Genomic DNA, 14,666 nt, shown 5'->3' with positions numbered 1-14,666 from the left:
TGAGCGGCTGCCCGAGGGCCCCGTGTCCGCTCAGCCCTGGACCGATGGGCCGGTGCCCCAGTCTGGAAACGGAACCCGGGGCAGCCCTTGGCCTCCTCCACCATTCGCACAGCAGCTCGGACATCAACTAATAGCAGATCCACAGAGCCCTGCAGTAAATTGTCATTTTCCAGTTCTGGGAAAAGAACAAAGGCCAGGACCAAACTCTGAAAATAGAGTCTAAGACTGTGTGGCTGAAAAGTAATGTCTAGGTGTCAGGCTTCTGTTTCTCCCACTGAGGCCTTTCAGACTCCAGTGATAACCTGATAACTCTGACCCAGCTTCCCGAGCTCTGAGTGCTCCTGTGTGTGTATCCAAAGCCAGGCAGTAATAACAGTCATGATACTAATAGTAACCACTGCTCACAGTTTGGAGTCCTCATGGTATATGCCAAGCACTGTTCCAGCTTGTCTTAATTTCTTTAATCTCTTAGCAATCCTATGAAGTATATACTTTTAATAATACACCTGTTTCACAGATTAAAAAAATTGAGCCACAGAGTTGACTAAGTTGGGCTCCAGAGTGCCCACAAATCACCCACTGACATACTAACGTTTTTTCGTCTTTTTTTGCGGTACGCGGGCCTCTCACCGCCGTGGCCTCTCCTGTTGCAGAGCACAGGCTCCGGATGCGCAGGCTCAGCGGCCATGGCTCACGGGCCTAGCCGCTCGGCGGCATGTGGGATCTTCCTGGACCGGGACACGAACCCGTGTCCCCTGCATCAGCAGGCGGACTCCCAACCACTGCGCCACCAGGGAAACCCCATACTAACGTTTTTATTCCCCATATTCTGAGAAATTAGCAACAAACAACAGCACATGCAGAATCTGTTTTATTGTCTTCCTCTTTCGTTCGGAGATGTTCACAGGTGGACGGGAGTTGACATTGATTAAGTGCTAACATGTTTCAAGCACCGTTGAGGTGCTGTGCTGTACGTTACTCTCCATCGTGGTGCCCGTGGTCCCCGGGTCAGGGGTGTCCCTCCTCACAGAGAACTGATGAAGGGCTCGCCTGAGGTCCAGTGGCTCCTAAGAGAGAGGGACCCAGGGCTTGACCCTAAAGACTGTCCCCTCCCACTACACTTCTTTAACCTGAGACATCTAAGTAATTAGCACAAAGTGGCATGATCGGGAATGTTTTGCACCATTTTCTAGTTACACAGTTCAGCGTTGGTGTGAGTTTTTCTTCAGACATCATGTTGGAAATGTTGGCAGAGAGGACTGTAGCACGGGGTCCTAACCGTGATGGTTAGAAGTGCGAGTCTCCTGCTCTTTAAGTGTCTGCTTGTACCATGATGGCACCTGTGTCCTGCAGCCGGGCCACCCTTGTTACATGCCCAGGCCCTGAGAGCGCATCTTTGTGGCTTTGCAGAATCGCGCTTATCCTCATGGTCTTCGTGAACTACGGAGGCGGGAGATACTGGTACTTCAAGCACGCGAGCTGGAATGGTAAGACACCGCCGAGAGGTCGCCTTGGTGACGCGGGCCCTCTGAGAGCTGCGGGTAGGAGAGCTCCTTGGCATCCCCCAGGGGTTCTGGAGGTGAGCCCCACAGAGGCCCCTTAGGTCATTCTGTCAGCCTTCAGTTCTGTTCTTCCTTTCATGTGCTCTGGCTCCGAGATGCTTTGCTGTCATCACGTTGTAAACGATCCTTGTCCTCTTCTAGGTGTGCCCTGTACCTCAGCCGCGTGGGCGTCCTGCCCTGAGACTCATGGTCCTCCTGGGGATGCCATGGAGCTGGGGGTGGTCTGAGTGGCGCTGAATAGTGGCTGTGAATCTGGCTGGGGGGTTGGTTTAGGGTGGGTTTTGAGTAAGATCTGCCTAAGATCACAGATTGTCCGCATACTTCTCTGTGGTGTTCCCACAGCAGAGGTGCTCTCAGGTAGTGCCCGGGCCGGCCCCTGGCCGCAGAGTCCAGGGAGCTCGGTGCTGCTTCACAAGGTTTACCCAGGACTTTCCCCATCAGTGTGAGATGGAAACCGTCCTGGGTTAGGGAGCACCGACGTTCCAGGTCCTTTCCTCACTGCCGTGCTTGTGTTCTTCTGCAGGGCTGACGGTGGCTGACCTTGTGTTCCCGTGGTGAGTTGCAAATCCGCCATCCGCTCTTCGTAGCCCATCTGCAAAGTTTTGTTTTCAGCGGATGCTGGAACTTCCCAACACCAGCCTTGAGTTCCGGGCTGCGGGCCTGTGTTGCCCACAGGTGACGGCGTGATGAGGTCCTTCCAAAAGCCGGGTTCCTGAATTGTTCTGACACTTGGCCTCGTGCTTATCTAAGACATGTGAGAATAAAAGACTGCTGATTTCAGAGGGAACATTTTATTAGTGTGGATATGATGTACAAGATCCTGGAATCTCGTAGGAAATCATAACTTCGGAATATTCCACTAATCCTGAAAATAAATTTAAACATCTTAGTTCCTAAAAGGTATGCAGTATATCAGTATCAGGGAATTCTGATAAGTATGTAGCAGTTAAGGACAGTAATAAGTTACACTTTAAAATAATAGTGGAGGACTTCCCTGGTGGCGCAGTGGTTAAGAACCTGCCTGCCAATGCAGGGGGCACGGGTTCGAGCCCTGGTCCAGGAAGATCCCACATGCTGCGGAGCAACTGAGCCCGTGCACCACAACTACTGAGCCTGCGCTCTAGAGCCCATGAGCCAGAACTACTGAGCCCACGAGCCACAACTACTGAAGCCTGTGTGCCTAGAGCCCATGCTCCGCAATAAGAGAAACCACCGCAATGAGAAGCCCGCGCACCACAACGAAGAGGAGCCCCCACTCGCCACAACCAGAGAAAGCCCGTGCGCAGCAACAAAGACCCAATGCAGCCAAAAATAAATAAATAAATAAAATAAAATAAAATAAATAATAGTGGAACACCCTGCTCTGCCCAGAGCATTCCCCTGCTGAGGGACTCTGGCCCCTGCACAACGTGGCTTTTGTGTCTTTGGCTGAGATGCTTTGAGCAACTTGCCTCCATCATTTATAGGCAGGACCAGCCACTGGTTTGCGTCTTTGGTCCCCAGTGTTTCACTGCTACTGTGAACTCAGGTTTATCTGAGTGGGGGAGGAGTTCCTTTTGTTTTAATTGACATATAGTTGATGTACAATATTATATAAGTTACAGGTGTACAATATAGGGATTCACAATTTTTAAAGGGTCCACTCCATTTATAGTTATTATAAAATATTGGTATTCCCTATGTTGTACCATACATCCTTGTAGCTTATTTTATACCTAGTGGTTTGTCTGTCTTTGATGGAAGGCTTGTCCATGGAAGCTGCAGTCAGTCCCGAAGGATCTCCCCCTAAGGCAGGACGAGAAGGTGCACAGTCCTTCCAGCCCAACATCCTGATTCTCCACCACTAAACTGGATGTGGTTTCAATCGTCGGTTTCTTTCAAAAATCACATGTTGTTTCTCTTATGTAGTAGGTTATAAAATACTAATGACATAGAGACAAAAAAGTTGAAAGTGGCCATCTAGTAATAGCTGTTGTTTTTTTAGGTTTGTGTTTATTATGGGATCTTCGATCTTTCTGTCAATGACTTCCGTTCTGCAGCGGGGATGCTCAAAATTCAGATTGCTGGGGAAAATTGTGTGGAGGAGTTTCCTGTTAATCTGTATAGGAATCGTCATTGTGAACCCCAATTATTGCCTTGGTCCACGTAAGTGTTTTTTCCCCTCTGTTAGAATGTATTCAGGTTGAAATAGGGAAACGATGTGTTAGAATTTGAAAGAAATGCAGTTTCTCCATCTCATGTACCTGCAAAAAGAACAGTTACTAGAAAAGTATATCTAACGCTTGTATGACTTTGGGCATTATTATTATTACTATCTTGGAATTTTAGGCCTGGGAGGTGCCACCAAGTCCACTCAAACCCTTCCGTACAAAGGAAGACCCCGGGGCCGGGAGAGTGAGGTGCTGTGTCCATGTGTAGTGAAGGTCAGAGCAGGGGCCAGACCAGGCCACGGGTTCTCAGAGCCGCCCTCCTGCCGCTTTGGTTGCATCAGCTTTCACAGTAAGGCTGTTGTTCAGGGGTCCACCTCGCCATCACCTGAATGCCCCCGGGCTGCGGGAAAGGTATGACATCTCTGTCACTGAGTGGCGTGAGAGGGACAGGAAAGCTGAGGGAAGGATGTGAGCCCTGTTCTGGGGACCAGTGTCAGAACCGGGGAAGGCAGCAGCCACCGTCCTCAAGGGGCTTACAGTGTCATTAGCAGAAAGAAGACGTCCTTATCCAGGCAGGTGCCAGGTGAACCCCTCAGGCAAGAAGCACTAAGGCTTCAGGCGACGGGAGGAGGTGGGATGCTAAGGGAAGGGGTCACAGAAAAGTCCATTCGATGGATCACCCGACAGAGGGCCGCTGCTCCCAGGAGGACACACTGCGGGGGTCCTTACAGGGTTACCCTCGGGCAGTGATACAGTCACGTAGCCTGCAGGGCAGGGACAGTCTGCAGCCTGCGCTGGGTCTGCAGGTTCCTGCTGGATGTGAGTTGAGTCCACACTCCTGATGGGAAAGGCCGGGGCGGGGCGGGGCAGGGCTTCAGGGCCGAGGGCGTCCGCGCTTTATCCCCACACCGAGCCGGACCCTTGCTCTTAGCCCAGCCTCACTGCCGTGTGTGAGCCAGGCCCTTGACCACGTGTGTTTCCATCTCCAGGAGCTTAACTTCCTCAGGTGCAATGGAAGTCTGTCTCCCCCCTCAGGAAACAGTGGTGTTGTCTTGGGGTGAAGTGAGCAGTGCTGGCTGACACCCCCGTACCCTGTGCATCCCGCAGTGTCCTGGGAGAAGGCGCGCATCCCTGGCGTGCTCCAGCGGCTCGGGGGCACCTACTTTGTGGTCGCCATGTTGGAGCTGCTCTTTGCCAAGCCCGTGCCTGAGATCTGCACCTCGGTGAGAAACCCTGCATTAAAAAAGGGGGAGAGGTCCCTGTTTAGGTGCTAGAACTTTCTTTAGTTTTGAGTGCAGTACCAGAGATTACAAGACTCTTTAACTCAGTCAAACACATTCTTTTTTCTCTTTAATTAGTTATTTTTATTTAGTCTTTATATCAATCTTTTTTTTATTGTAGTAAAAAACACATAACATGAGATCTACCCTCTTAACACATATTTCAGTTTCCATTAACCAAATGAATGTGATGGCATTAAATAACATCACCATCTTCTAGTTGGCTGGTCCAGCCTCTTGGGAGAATTACTGCCAGTTTTTCAATTTCCTGGTGGTAAAGATACATAAAAACCTCACAGAACATTTCAGTGTCTATACACATGCTGCAGGGAGGTTTGACTTGGGCAGTGCCAAGGTCGGTCCAGGAGATGACAGTTCCGCCCTGGGCTGCTTCCTGTTTCTTCTTTGTAAGAAGTATGTGAGCATCTCACCTCTTTTGTAATTACTTTCTGTCTTATTATAAATTGCTGAGTTGAGTTTACTCAGATGACAACTATTTTTTCCCCCCAACGGAAGTAAAACTTCAGGTGGAAATGTTTAAATTCTTCCATTTGGGGTCCTACCTCACAGTAGGTTAATAAAGCTGTATTTGTTGTCCAGCCCCTTCCTGTGTGGGTAACTAGCAAATTCATCACTGAATCCCAGGTTCTCTTGGTTTTTCCTGTAACGATCCCTTGGTTTTACGTGCTTGGAGCGCATTTACACTTCACTCCTTCACACCGCACCCCCCGACCCCCACTGGCGCACCCATGCCCTCTGCTGTAGGCTACGGAAGGCACGCAGGGGCTCCACGTGCACATGTGAACCTGATCTTGCTGGCTGTGGGGCACCGGAGGGTCTGCGAGGCTCGTCCAGGTCCCACAGTGGAGCCCAGGGCTGGGGGGACACCAGGAGTGGGGGGCTGCACCTCTCCTTCCCTCAACCAGAAGAGCTCCAAAAGCTTAAATTTTATTTTCCTCTTTTAAAATATAGCTGTATTTCTTTTAATTTAATTTAATTTATTTATTTTTGGCTGTGTTGGGTCTTTGTTGCTGCGCGTGGGCTTTCTCTGGTTGCGGCGAGCGGGGGCTACTCTTCGTTGCTGCACGCGGGCTTCTCACTGTGGTGGCTTCTCTTGTTGCGGAGCACGGGCTCTAGGTGCGTGGGCTTCAGTAGTTGTGGCTCGTGGGCCTAGTAGCTGTGGCTCGCGGGCTCTAGAGCGCAGGCTCAGTAGTTGTGGCACACGGGCTTAGTTGCAGCGCGGCATGTGGGATCTTCCCGGACCAGGGCTCGAACCCGTGTCCCCTGCATTGGCAGGCGGATTCTTAACCACTGCGCCACCAGGGAAGTCCCTTTATTTCTTTTGAAAATAATAGCTTTATTGAGATATAACTCACATACCATAAAGCTTACACATTTGAGGCGTAAAATTGAGGGATATTTAGTATATTCACGGAGTCGTGCAGTCGTCACCACTGTCTCATTCTAGAACAATTTCATTATCCCCCGAAATACCCTGTCCTCAGTACCAGCCACTCTCCAGCCCCAGGTCCCCCCAGCCCTAGGCAGCCCCTAATCTACTCTCTGTCTGTAGATCTGCCTGTTCTGGGCATGTCATAGAAATGAATTATAGAATATGTGGCTTTTTGTGTCTGGCCTCTTTCATTCAGCAGAATATGTTTTGAGGTTTATCCATGTTATACCATCAGTACTTGATTCCTTTTTACTTCTGAATAATATTCCATTTTATGAATGTACCACATTTTGTCTTCAGTCATCAGGTGATGGATATTTGATGTTTCCACTTGCTGGATATTACGCATAACGATTCTATGTCCATTTGTGTACAAGGTTTTTGTACGAACATCTCTTTTCAGATCTCTTGGATATAGGAGTGGAATTGTCCACTGATTTCTTCTTAACTGGCCTTTTACTGTGCTATCTCATAGAGATGAAGCATCTGGACCACATACCACATATGGAATAAACACGCGTCTATTTTGTGTTACTAACATAAAGGCCAAGAGGAGCGTCACAGAGAATTTTCTGAGTACACGTACTGCACTGTGTGTTGTTTCCCATTCCACTTGCGTTTAGTTCACGTTTTTTATGCGCTGCCCCTGCAGGAGAGAAGCTGCTTTTCTCTGCTGGACGTCACATCCAGCTGGCCCCAGTGGCTCTTCATCCTGATGCTGGAAGGCGTTTGGCTGGCCTTGACCTTCTTCTTACCTGTTCCCGGATGCCCTACGTGAGCCAGCCCTGCGGGAACCCCCTTTTTGCCAAGTCCGAGCCCCTGGGTTACAGCTGTCGGGTTTCCCACATTGGGACCTCCCTTCCTCTCTCTCTTCTCCCCTTGTGTGGGAGGGGGTTTGGGCACGTGTACAGAGGCCTGTCTCTGTGAGGTTTTCCAGGGTCGGTGGGACGGACGTTGGGCCCCCGCCTTACCCCTCGGGCAGCCGTCGAGTCAGGGGCCCCGCAGTGGACGTGCATGGCGCCCCGGGGTCTTCAGGCTGGTGGGTGTTTGCGGCTCTTTGTGGGCACCCACGTCACCAGGGTACATCCCCCCGCTCCTAAGTCTGGTGGGTGAAGTGCATGTTCTCGCTTCCCCAGCGGCTATCTGGGCCCCGGGGGCCTCGGAGATTGGGGCAAGTATCCGAATTGCACGGGAGGCGCTGCCGGCTACATTGACCGCCTGCTCCTGGGAGACCATCACCTTTACCAGCATCCTTCCTCGGCTGTGAGTGAGCCCGGCTCCGACTTGGAACCGGACGCTGAGGGGAAGGAAGGGAAAGAACCAACTCTGAACTGTGTCCGTGAAACAGACTCGGGTGGAAGGAAGTTTTATTCGAGAAGTTGGCTGACTTTACAGACTTCAGTTTAATGTTGGTTGTGGGCGGCGTGTAGACGTTTCTTTGGCTGTTAAAGTGAGACTGCCTGGTGTCAGGTGTGCAGCAAGGTGCTTTCTTGTACATCTCAGGTATGGGGACAGCTTCCCGTGAGGGAGGTCTGTCAGGCAGTGCTTTTGGGATCAGCACGTGTGGGGCTGGAGGAAGCAGGACGGGGCAGTGGGGACAGCCACACGCAGGCCCCCGCTGGTCTCCTGGGGGCTGGGGCGGCCCCTCAGGGTTGTTCTCAGTGGGGTGAGGGACCAGGCCCTAGACATCCCTGGTGGGATGTGACGGCCTGGCCAGGGGGCGACTCTCTTCAGGGACAAATCCAGAAGCTGCTGAGAGCTTTGGGCCATGAATACGTCTAGCAGCCGGGGGAGTGGATGCTTTAGTTGCAAAAGGGGTGGGATGGGCAGGCGGGGGCCAGATAGCTGGGCGGTGCCTTCCAGCACCCACTGCAATGACTGGTTCCAAATTTCTGCTGTTTCTACAATAATGATTTCTTTTATAATGAAATAATACAAAGGTATTTTTCTTATCATTATTTGCCTTAAAAGAAGAAAGGAAGCTGTCGATGTTACAGTAGGGTTGGCCACAAAGAGTAAACCTGAAAATTAGAAGGCGTCATGTGTGGTGTTTGAAGCTGGTTAGGGACGTGTAGTGTCACAGCCACAGGGCCCAGCACGGTCTCCTGTGTGGGGAGAGTGTCACATGCCAGAGTGTCACATGCCACACACTTTCTTGGCCAGAAGTATTCTGCCCGTCATCCCCATAAGTTAGCAGTGAATTTCTGCAGCAAAACCAAAAATGTTGAATACTGGGGTGTATCCAAGTTTGCATTTTGTCTATGAGTTGTTGTGTGCTTTTTGTGATCCTTGGGTGAGTCCCGCCTTCTTGTCCTGCCCTGTCAGGTGCTTTATCACACCGAGGTGGCCTACGACCCAGAAGGCATCCTGGGGACCATCAACTCCATCGTGATGGCGTTTTTAGGAGTTCAGGTATTTGTTCATTTCATGAGAATGCGTGTTCCTGACAGTTCGTGATTATTGATTCATTACTAATCCAAAAACCATTTGATTAAAATAAGTAACTGGAAGCACATCTTCTGTGTTTCAGACCTAATAAATTCTGTTTGTATTTGACAGGTTGTCAAAACCAGAGGTTGCTAAAATTTAGCACTTTCGAATAATTAGGTATAATTCCTATATTCTCCAAAGAAGTTATTCATATGGCTCATCTCGGTAGTGGGTGCACAGCAGCCCCTGGCTGAGAGGGGTCCCTGCTGGGCTGGCAGTCTTTGGAAGGTCACCTGTCACCTTATGTGTACAGTTGACACAGTTTCAGGTTATGCCTATTTTATGCCAGAGTCAGTACAGGTTGTTCTTGGTTTCTCTCACATGCAGTTTTGTTAGGATTCTGAGCAGTCTAGATTTTCCTTGCTGAAGTTCTCCTTACTGGTGTTTGAAACTGTTATTTGAGGGGAGATGACGGGGAGGAGAAAGACCGGGTCCAGCCTCCTGGGGGGGCCTCTGCAACGGTAAAAATGCTCCGCGTGTGCTGTCCATGTGGCCACTGAGTCCTCAGACGTGGCTGGTCTGACGGAGGAACTGGATTTTAATTTTACGTCATTTAAATTTAAACTGAAATTGTCACAGGTGGCCAGTGGCTCCCACGTGGGACAGTGCAGGCCTACAGCATATACATTTTGGCGATTAAATAATTTCCTATTTAGAGATACTGCCTTTCTCTCTGCGGCACTTTAGAGTTTACACTGGGTGCTTTTATTCATAAATGCATTTAATCCGCCATATGCTCTCCAGGTAAATCTGCGCCTGCAGGAGCAGCCGAGGGTGGGTGGTGAGGAGTACAGACCGGCGCCGGTGCCTGGACTTGACCCCGCTTACTAGCTGGGTCATCCCGGGAGGGTTACTGCACCCTCTGTGACTCAGTGGCACCTAAATAAGTAGTCGCACCTGAACCAGTTAATTCACATAAGGTTCTAAGGCCGGGACATTCATAAATTTTAGCTATTATGAGTTATTATTAACACTTTCTCTGACGTTTTCAGAAATTAATTCCTAATTTTCAGGGGGGCGGGGCTATGCAAAGTCCAGATTTTTCTGTGTTTAAAGTGTTTCCCTGCCTCTGGGTCCACGCTGTTTTGTCCCTCTTCTGTACCCCTGCCAGGCTGGGCCATGGCAGGCCAGCCTGAGCTGGTCCCTTGTCACTTTGGGGGGGAAAAGTGACTTTCCTTGGCTCCCATCACCTGTGGGAGAAAGCTCGTGCCTACCTGCTCCCACCTTCCCACCTCTGCCCACCCCCGGCCTTTCTGAATTACCTGCAGCACCTCGGGGAGGCTGTGCATTTTCACCCGTGTGACACACTCCTGTGCATGCTGTTCCTTCCTGCCCAGACACTGTTCCAGCTTTGAGCTCATATCCTCAGCCTGGCGGTACCTCCTCTGCACATCCCCTTCCCTCCCTCCCTCCCTCCCCAGTGGTCCCTGTGCCTCTAGGCCTCCACTAGCCAAGGGCAGGGGTACCGTGCATCCCCTTGTAACCTCAGTGCCTGCAGGTGAGTCTGCCTGTCGAGAGGTTAAGGCAGTGGATGAGTACAAAATAAGAACACATCGTAGGCGATTCTCTTGGTCATACTGTGCGTTTTCTTCCCCAGGCAGGGAAAATACTCCTGTATTACAAGGATCAAACCAAAGGCATCCTGATCAGATTCGCTGCCTGGGGCTGTTTTCTTGTAAGTAGCGGATGGTCCTCACTGAAATTCCTTCTCTTCACACATACACATTTCAAAGACATCAAATGTTTAGTGACCGGCCGTGGGATAGACAGTAGCTGTCACTTCGCATCAGTAACATTCTTCACTTGAATATCAGAGAGGAAAAGTCTCGACACCTAAGTTCTCAGGTTGATTTTCTTAGGAAAATGTCTTTATAAATAAGTCAGTGAAGATATGAGAAAATGGAGCGGAGGTGTGGGTTCTGGTGGGGACCTTTGCCAGAAGGACCAGGCCAATGATAACAGGTTCACTGGGGGGCAAAAGATAAGCTTGGCTGTTGCTTTCACCCCTGACCTGGCAGTCCTGTTTCCTCCACGGATTCAGTCCAGTTGATCAGTTCGTTTACCTTCAACTCAGAGTAATGCTGAAAAGAGGTTTTTGGAGAACATTTTTAGTTACACATCTTAAAAATGTTTTTCCAGTTAAAAGAATAAAACGGAGGGCGCAGTTTTCAGCCTTCCCTAAGCAATTAAGTCACTCCTGTTTTTCAGTTTTGAACCACAATTGTTTCTTGAGATGATGCAAAAAACTTTAACATCTTTCTCCCCGCTTCTAGGGGTTTGTTTCTGTTGCTTTGACAAAGGCTTCCGAAAATGAAGGCTTTATTCCAGTAAACAAAAACCTCTGGTAGGTACAGAAAGCCTGTCATTTTCACATCCGGTCGGGCTGGCGTTGGATGTGCTCTCGGGAGCCCTGAGACGCCTGCTGTCCCCCAGGTCCATCTCCTATGTCACCACGCTGAGCTCCTTTGCCTTCTTCATCCTGCTGGTCCTGTACCCCGTTGTGGACGTGAAGGGGCTGTGGACAGGAACCCCGTTCTTCTACCCTGGTGAGTCCCCCCACCAACCGGCCCCAGGCCTCGTGGAGGAGGGGACCCAGCGGACGGGCCAGAGGCCTCGGGCGCCGGGTGTGTCCAAGGTGCCGGCCGAGGGGGTCCGAGGGGGTCCATGCAGGGCGTCGCTGGGCCTGTCCCCGAGCAGTGCCACCCCGTTTTACCATTTAGGTTGTGGGGTCATCAATGCACCCCTCTGGCCGCTTCAGGCACGTCATCGAGTCCCTCGAGCTCCACAAACAGGGCCGTGCTTTCTCATGTAAACCCCCTGCCCTGCAGGCGGTGCCTAAGAGACACCACGCGGAGATGCACGGGTTCTGCCCGAGACGAGAGACAGCAGGTGACTTCAGTGACTCGTTTCAGCCCCGAGTCCAGTAACAGTTAACGCTCGTTGGTCCTCAAGTTTTCTGTGTAGAGAATATAAATTAATAATCCTGGGCTTCCCTGGTGGCGCAGTGGTTGAGAGTCCGCCTGCCGATGCAGGGGACACAGGTTCGTGCCCCGGTCCGGGAAGATCCCACATGCCGCGGAGCGGCTGGGCCCGTGAGCCATGGCCGCTGAGCCTGTGCATCCGGAGCCTGTGCTCCGCAACGGGAGAGGCCACAAGAGTGAGAGGCCCGCGTACTGCAAAAAAAAAAAAAATAATAAATAAATAAATTAATTAATTAATTAATAATTCTGGCTTTCCTTTCAAATTTGGTATTCCAGAATTACACTTACCAAAGGAATGTTTTCTAATAATTTTTGGATAAGGTTTACACTCAAATCTCTAAGATTTGCATCACTTATTTTTTGGCGTAGCCAATAACAAGTAGGCACTTTTTCTTTTTTCACTGAACTAAAGGCAAATTTCAAGAGTTAAGTCGATAACCAGCTATGTTTCCCCAGGAATGAACTCGATCTTGGTGTACGTGGGCCACGAGGTCTTCGCCAACTACTTCCCCTTCCAGTGGAGGCTGGGGGACAACCAGTCACACAAGGAACATCTCGTTCAGAACATAGTTGCCACTGCGCTCTGGGTGCTCATCGCTTATGTTCTCTATAAGAAGAAGGTGTTTTGGAAGATCTGAGGCCCCAGCTGAGACGTGTTGCTGGCAGATGACAGGGCCTGGGGCATCATGAAAAGGAGCCATTTGTTATAAAACTGCGTATTTCCAGGTTATTGGGGGAGATACGGACGTGCTCAGTCTGGTTGATTATCAGACGTGGCTCATCTGACTCTGTGTACGTGAGCCTCAGACATCTGAAACATAATTGTCTTTTCTCTCCATCTTCTATAGAAATGGATGCCTTTGCAGCTTCATTCTAAGGATTTCTCTTTTAATTTTTCACAAGGGAGTTAACCAGGCCATTTTGCTTCTGTGACCACCTAAAGTCTGACCTTACTGATCCTCTTTCCTGCAGACTGTCTTTCTGTGCTGGTCCACGCCGACCAAGATACCACCATTTCTGTTGTGTCTGACTGTGAACATAGTCTAATATATTTCAGTTACGTACAGTTTAGTATTTCAAGAAATTCCAAGTAATCTCCTTTCAGATCTGTAAGGAACTGGTGGGTCCAAAAAAATGCCTTTCTATCAGAAGCCATTTTCTCCTTTTCCTCACTTGAAAAACAAGTGAAACAGTAGATGTGTTATTCCCAGCCACCCTTGCATGTACCTGTCTCTCTACGCACCCACCTCCTGCCTGTCTGTCTTTCTGTCTGTGTGTCTGGGTGGTAGCTGGTCCCCCAGGCCATCCTCTGTCTCTAGGAAGAGAGAGAAGCTCAAGGTCTCGGCCGGGCTCCTGCTGTGGCGCCCTTGCCGGGTCAGACGTGAGGCAGGTCCCTTCACAACGAGGGACACGGTGCTGCCCGCTCAGCTCCCCTCCAGCTCTGAGACCCAATGGGGTGGGAGACATCGGTGGCATTTCTGAAATCCTTAGAAAAATAACTTTGTTACAGAAAACTCTTCAAAATAAATGAGAAGTTTAAAAAACTCTCATCAGAGTAACTCTTTTCAGAATGACCCTCCACAGTGGAGGCAGCTTTCCTGCTTGGAATCACCAAACTGAAGAATTGTTTCTCAGGAGTGAAGGAGGAGACCACAGAGGACCGGCACTCCCGTCCTGCAGCGTCCTACTTGGGGATTTTCTGCGAGAATTCCACGTGGAAGGAAGATGTGGCAATAGGTTGTACTTTGGAGCATCCTTGCGTGGTGCGACGGGGTCACTTCGACCTGTCCCCTGATGTCAGCTATCACCCTGCATGGATAGTGAGTTTCCAGCTACCCCGTCTCTACCCGAACTCTCATCCCAACTTGTACCTGTCCACCTGGGTGTCCGCCAGCATCCAGGCTCCCCCCTCCCCGCTCTCTTCTCAAACACGAGCCTTTCCGGCCTGGACGGTCCCGGCTCTGCGGACAGGTGACCCTCTGTCTCTCAGATTAAACTCTTTCGCCCGCTTCGCCTCCTCTCTCCCCCTTTCCCACGTTCAGCCATTGCCAAGTCGTCTCAGGTCTCACGGTCACTGCCTGTTACTCTTGCCCAGATGCCAAGAGGAATCATTTTTCAACCGGCCTCCTTCCCTCGGTCCCTCCTTCTGTAAAGTCACTGTCCACTGCCCCAGGTTACACTTCCTAAACAGAGCTTGACTCACATCACCTCCTTATAAGCACGTGCACTGAAGTTGGAACAGCTTTGCTGGCAGGTAGAGCCGACCTCCGCTGAGCCCAGCACACCTTCTCGGCTCCCTACCAGCCCCCTGGACCCAGCCTGCTACTTGCAGCCCCGTCAGCTGCCCTCTGCCCCCAAGTTTGTCTAGTCCCCTTAATTTTCTCCCATCGACCCTTGACCTATCACATTCGCTCCCTGCTTCTAAGGCACCTTCTGTAATCTCTTAGTCTTGTCCCGAAGTAATATTTTCTTTCTCTGGGTTCTCGTAATATCTGATGGGGCTCAATCTCGTGGCACTTGTTGCTCTCTGCCTTGTATGACAGTGATTTGGGTACATGACCAGTTTCCCACGCTGGCCTGTGAGCTTGTGGAGGATAAGGCACATTCTTCATGCGCGGCACAGTGGCCCGTGCAGAGCAGGCGCTAAATAAGCATGAAAGCAAAATGGGGTGGTGGGTTTGCTTTTCATAGGTAAAATTTCGCGTGTATCTGGAGCTAATGTGTGTGTGTGCGCGCGCGTGCGCGTGGGG

General features: G+C 50.5%; 1 protein-coding gene across 3 annotated transcripts in view; it reads left to right on the top strand.

Annotated features, from left to right (window-relative positions):
- The window catches only part of HGSNAT (heparan-alpha-glucosaminide N-acetyltransferase), a gene marked incomplete at both ends in the record, with an annotated part of 45,360 nt that extends 32,806 nt beyond the window's left edge, over window positions 1-12,554 (top strand). For 2 of the 3 annotated variants that reach the window (XM_079726639.1, XM_079726638.1), the window contains 11 exons: window positions 1,411-1,487; window positions 2,086-2,116; window positions 3,547-3,707; window positions 4,820-4,935; window positions 7,098-7,219; window positions 7,582-7,708; window positions 8,771-8,857; window positions 10,533-10,610; window positions 11,209-11,279; window positions 11,369-11,481; window positions 12,373-12,554. In XM_079726639.1, coding sequence (XP_079582765.1) covers window positions 1,411-1,487; window positions 2,086-2,116; window positions 3,547-3,707; window positions 4,820-4,935; window positions 7,098-7,219; window positions 7,582-7,708; window positions 8,771-8,857; window positions 10,533-10,610; window positions 11,209-11,279; window positions 11,369-11,481; window positions 12,373-12,554 — 1,165 coding nt within the window. The remainder of the gene's footprint in view (window positions 1-1,410; window positions 1,488-2,085; window positions 2,117-3,546; window positions 3,708-4,819; window positions 4,936-7,097; window positions 7,220-7,581; window positions 7,709-8,770; window positions 8,858-10,532; window positions 10,611-11,208; window positions 11,280-11,368; window positions 11,482-12,372) is intronic. The other variant, XM_079726640.1, reaches the window with a different exon arrangement.
- Between the last annotated feature and the right edge of the window lie 2,112 nt (window positions 12,555-14,666).

This window comes from Hyperoodon ampullatus (genome assembly GCF_949752795.1).
Source record: "Hyperoodon ampullatus genome assembly, chromosome: 20".
NCBI lineage: Eukaryota > Metazoa > Chordata > Mammalia > Artiodactyla > Ziphiidae > Hyperoodon > Hyperoodon ampullatus.
The sequence above is the reverse complement of the archived record's forward strand: the minus strand, read 5'-3'. Positions and strand labels throughout refer to the sequence as shown.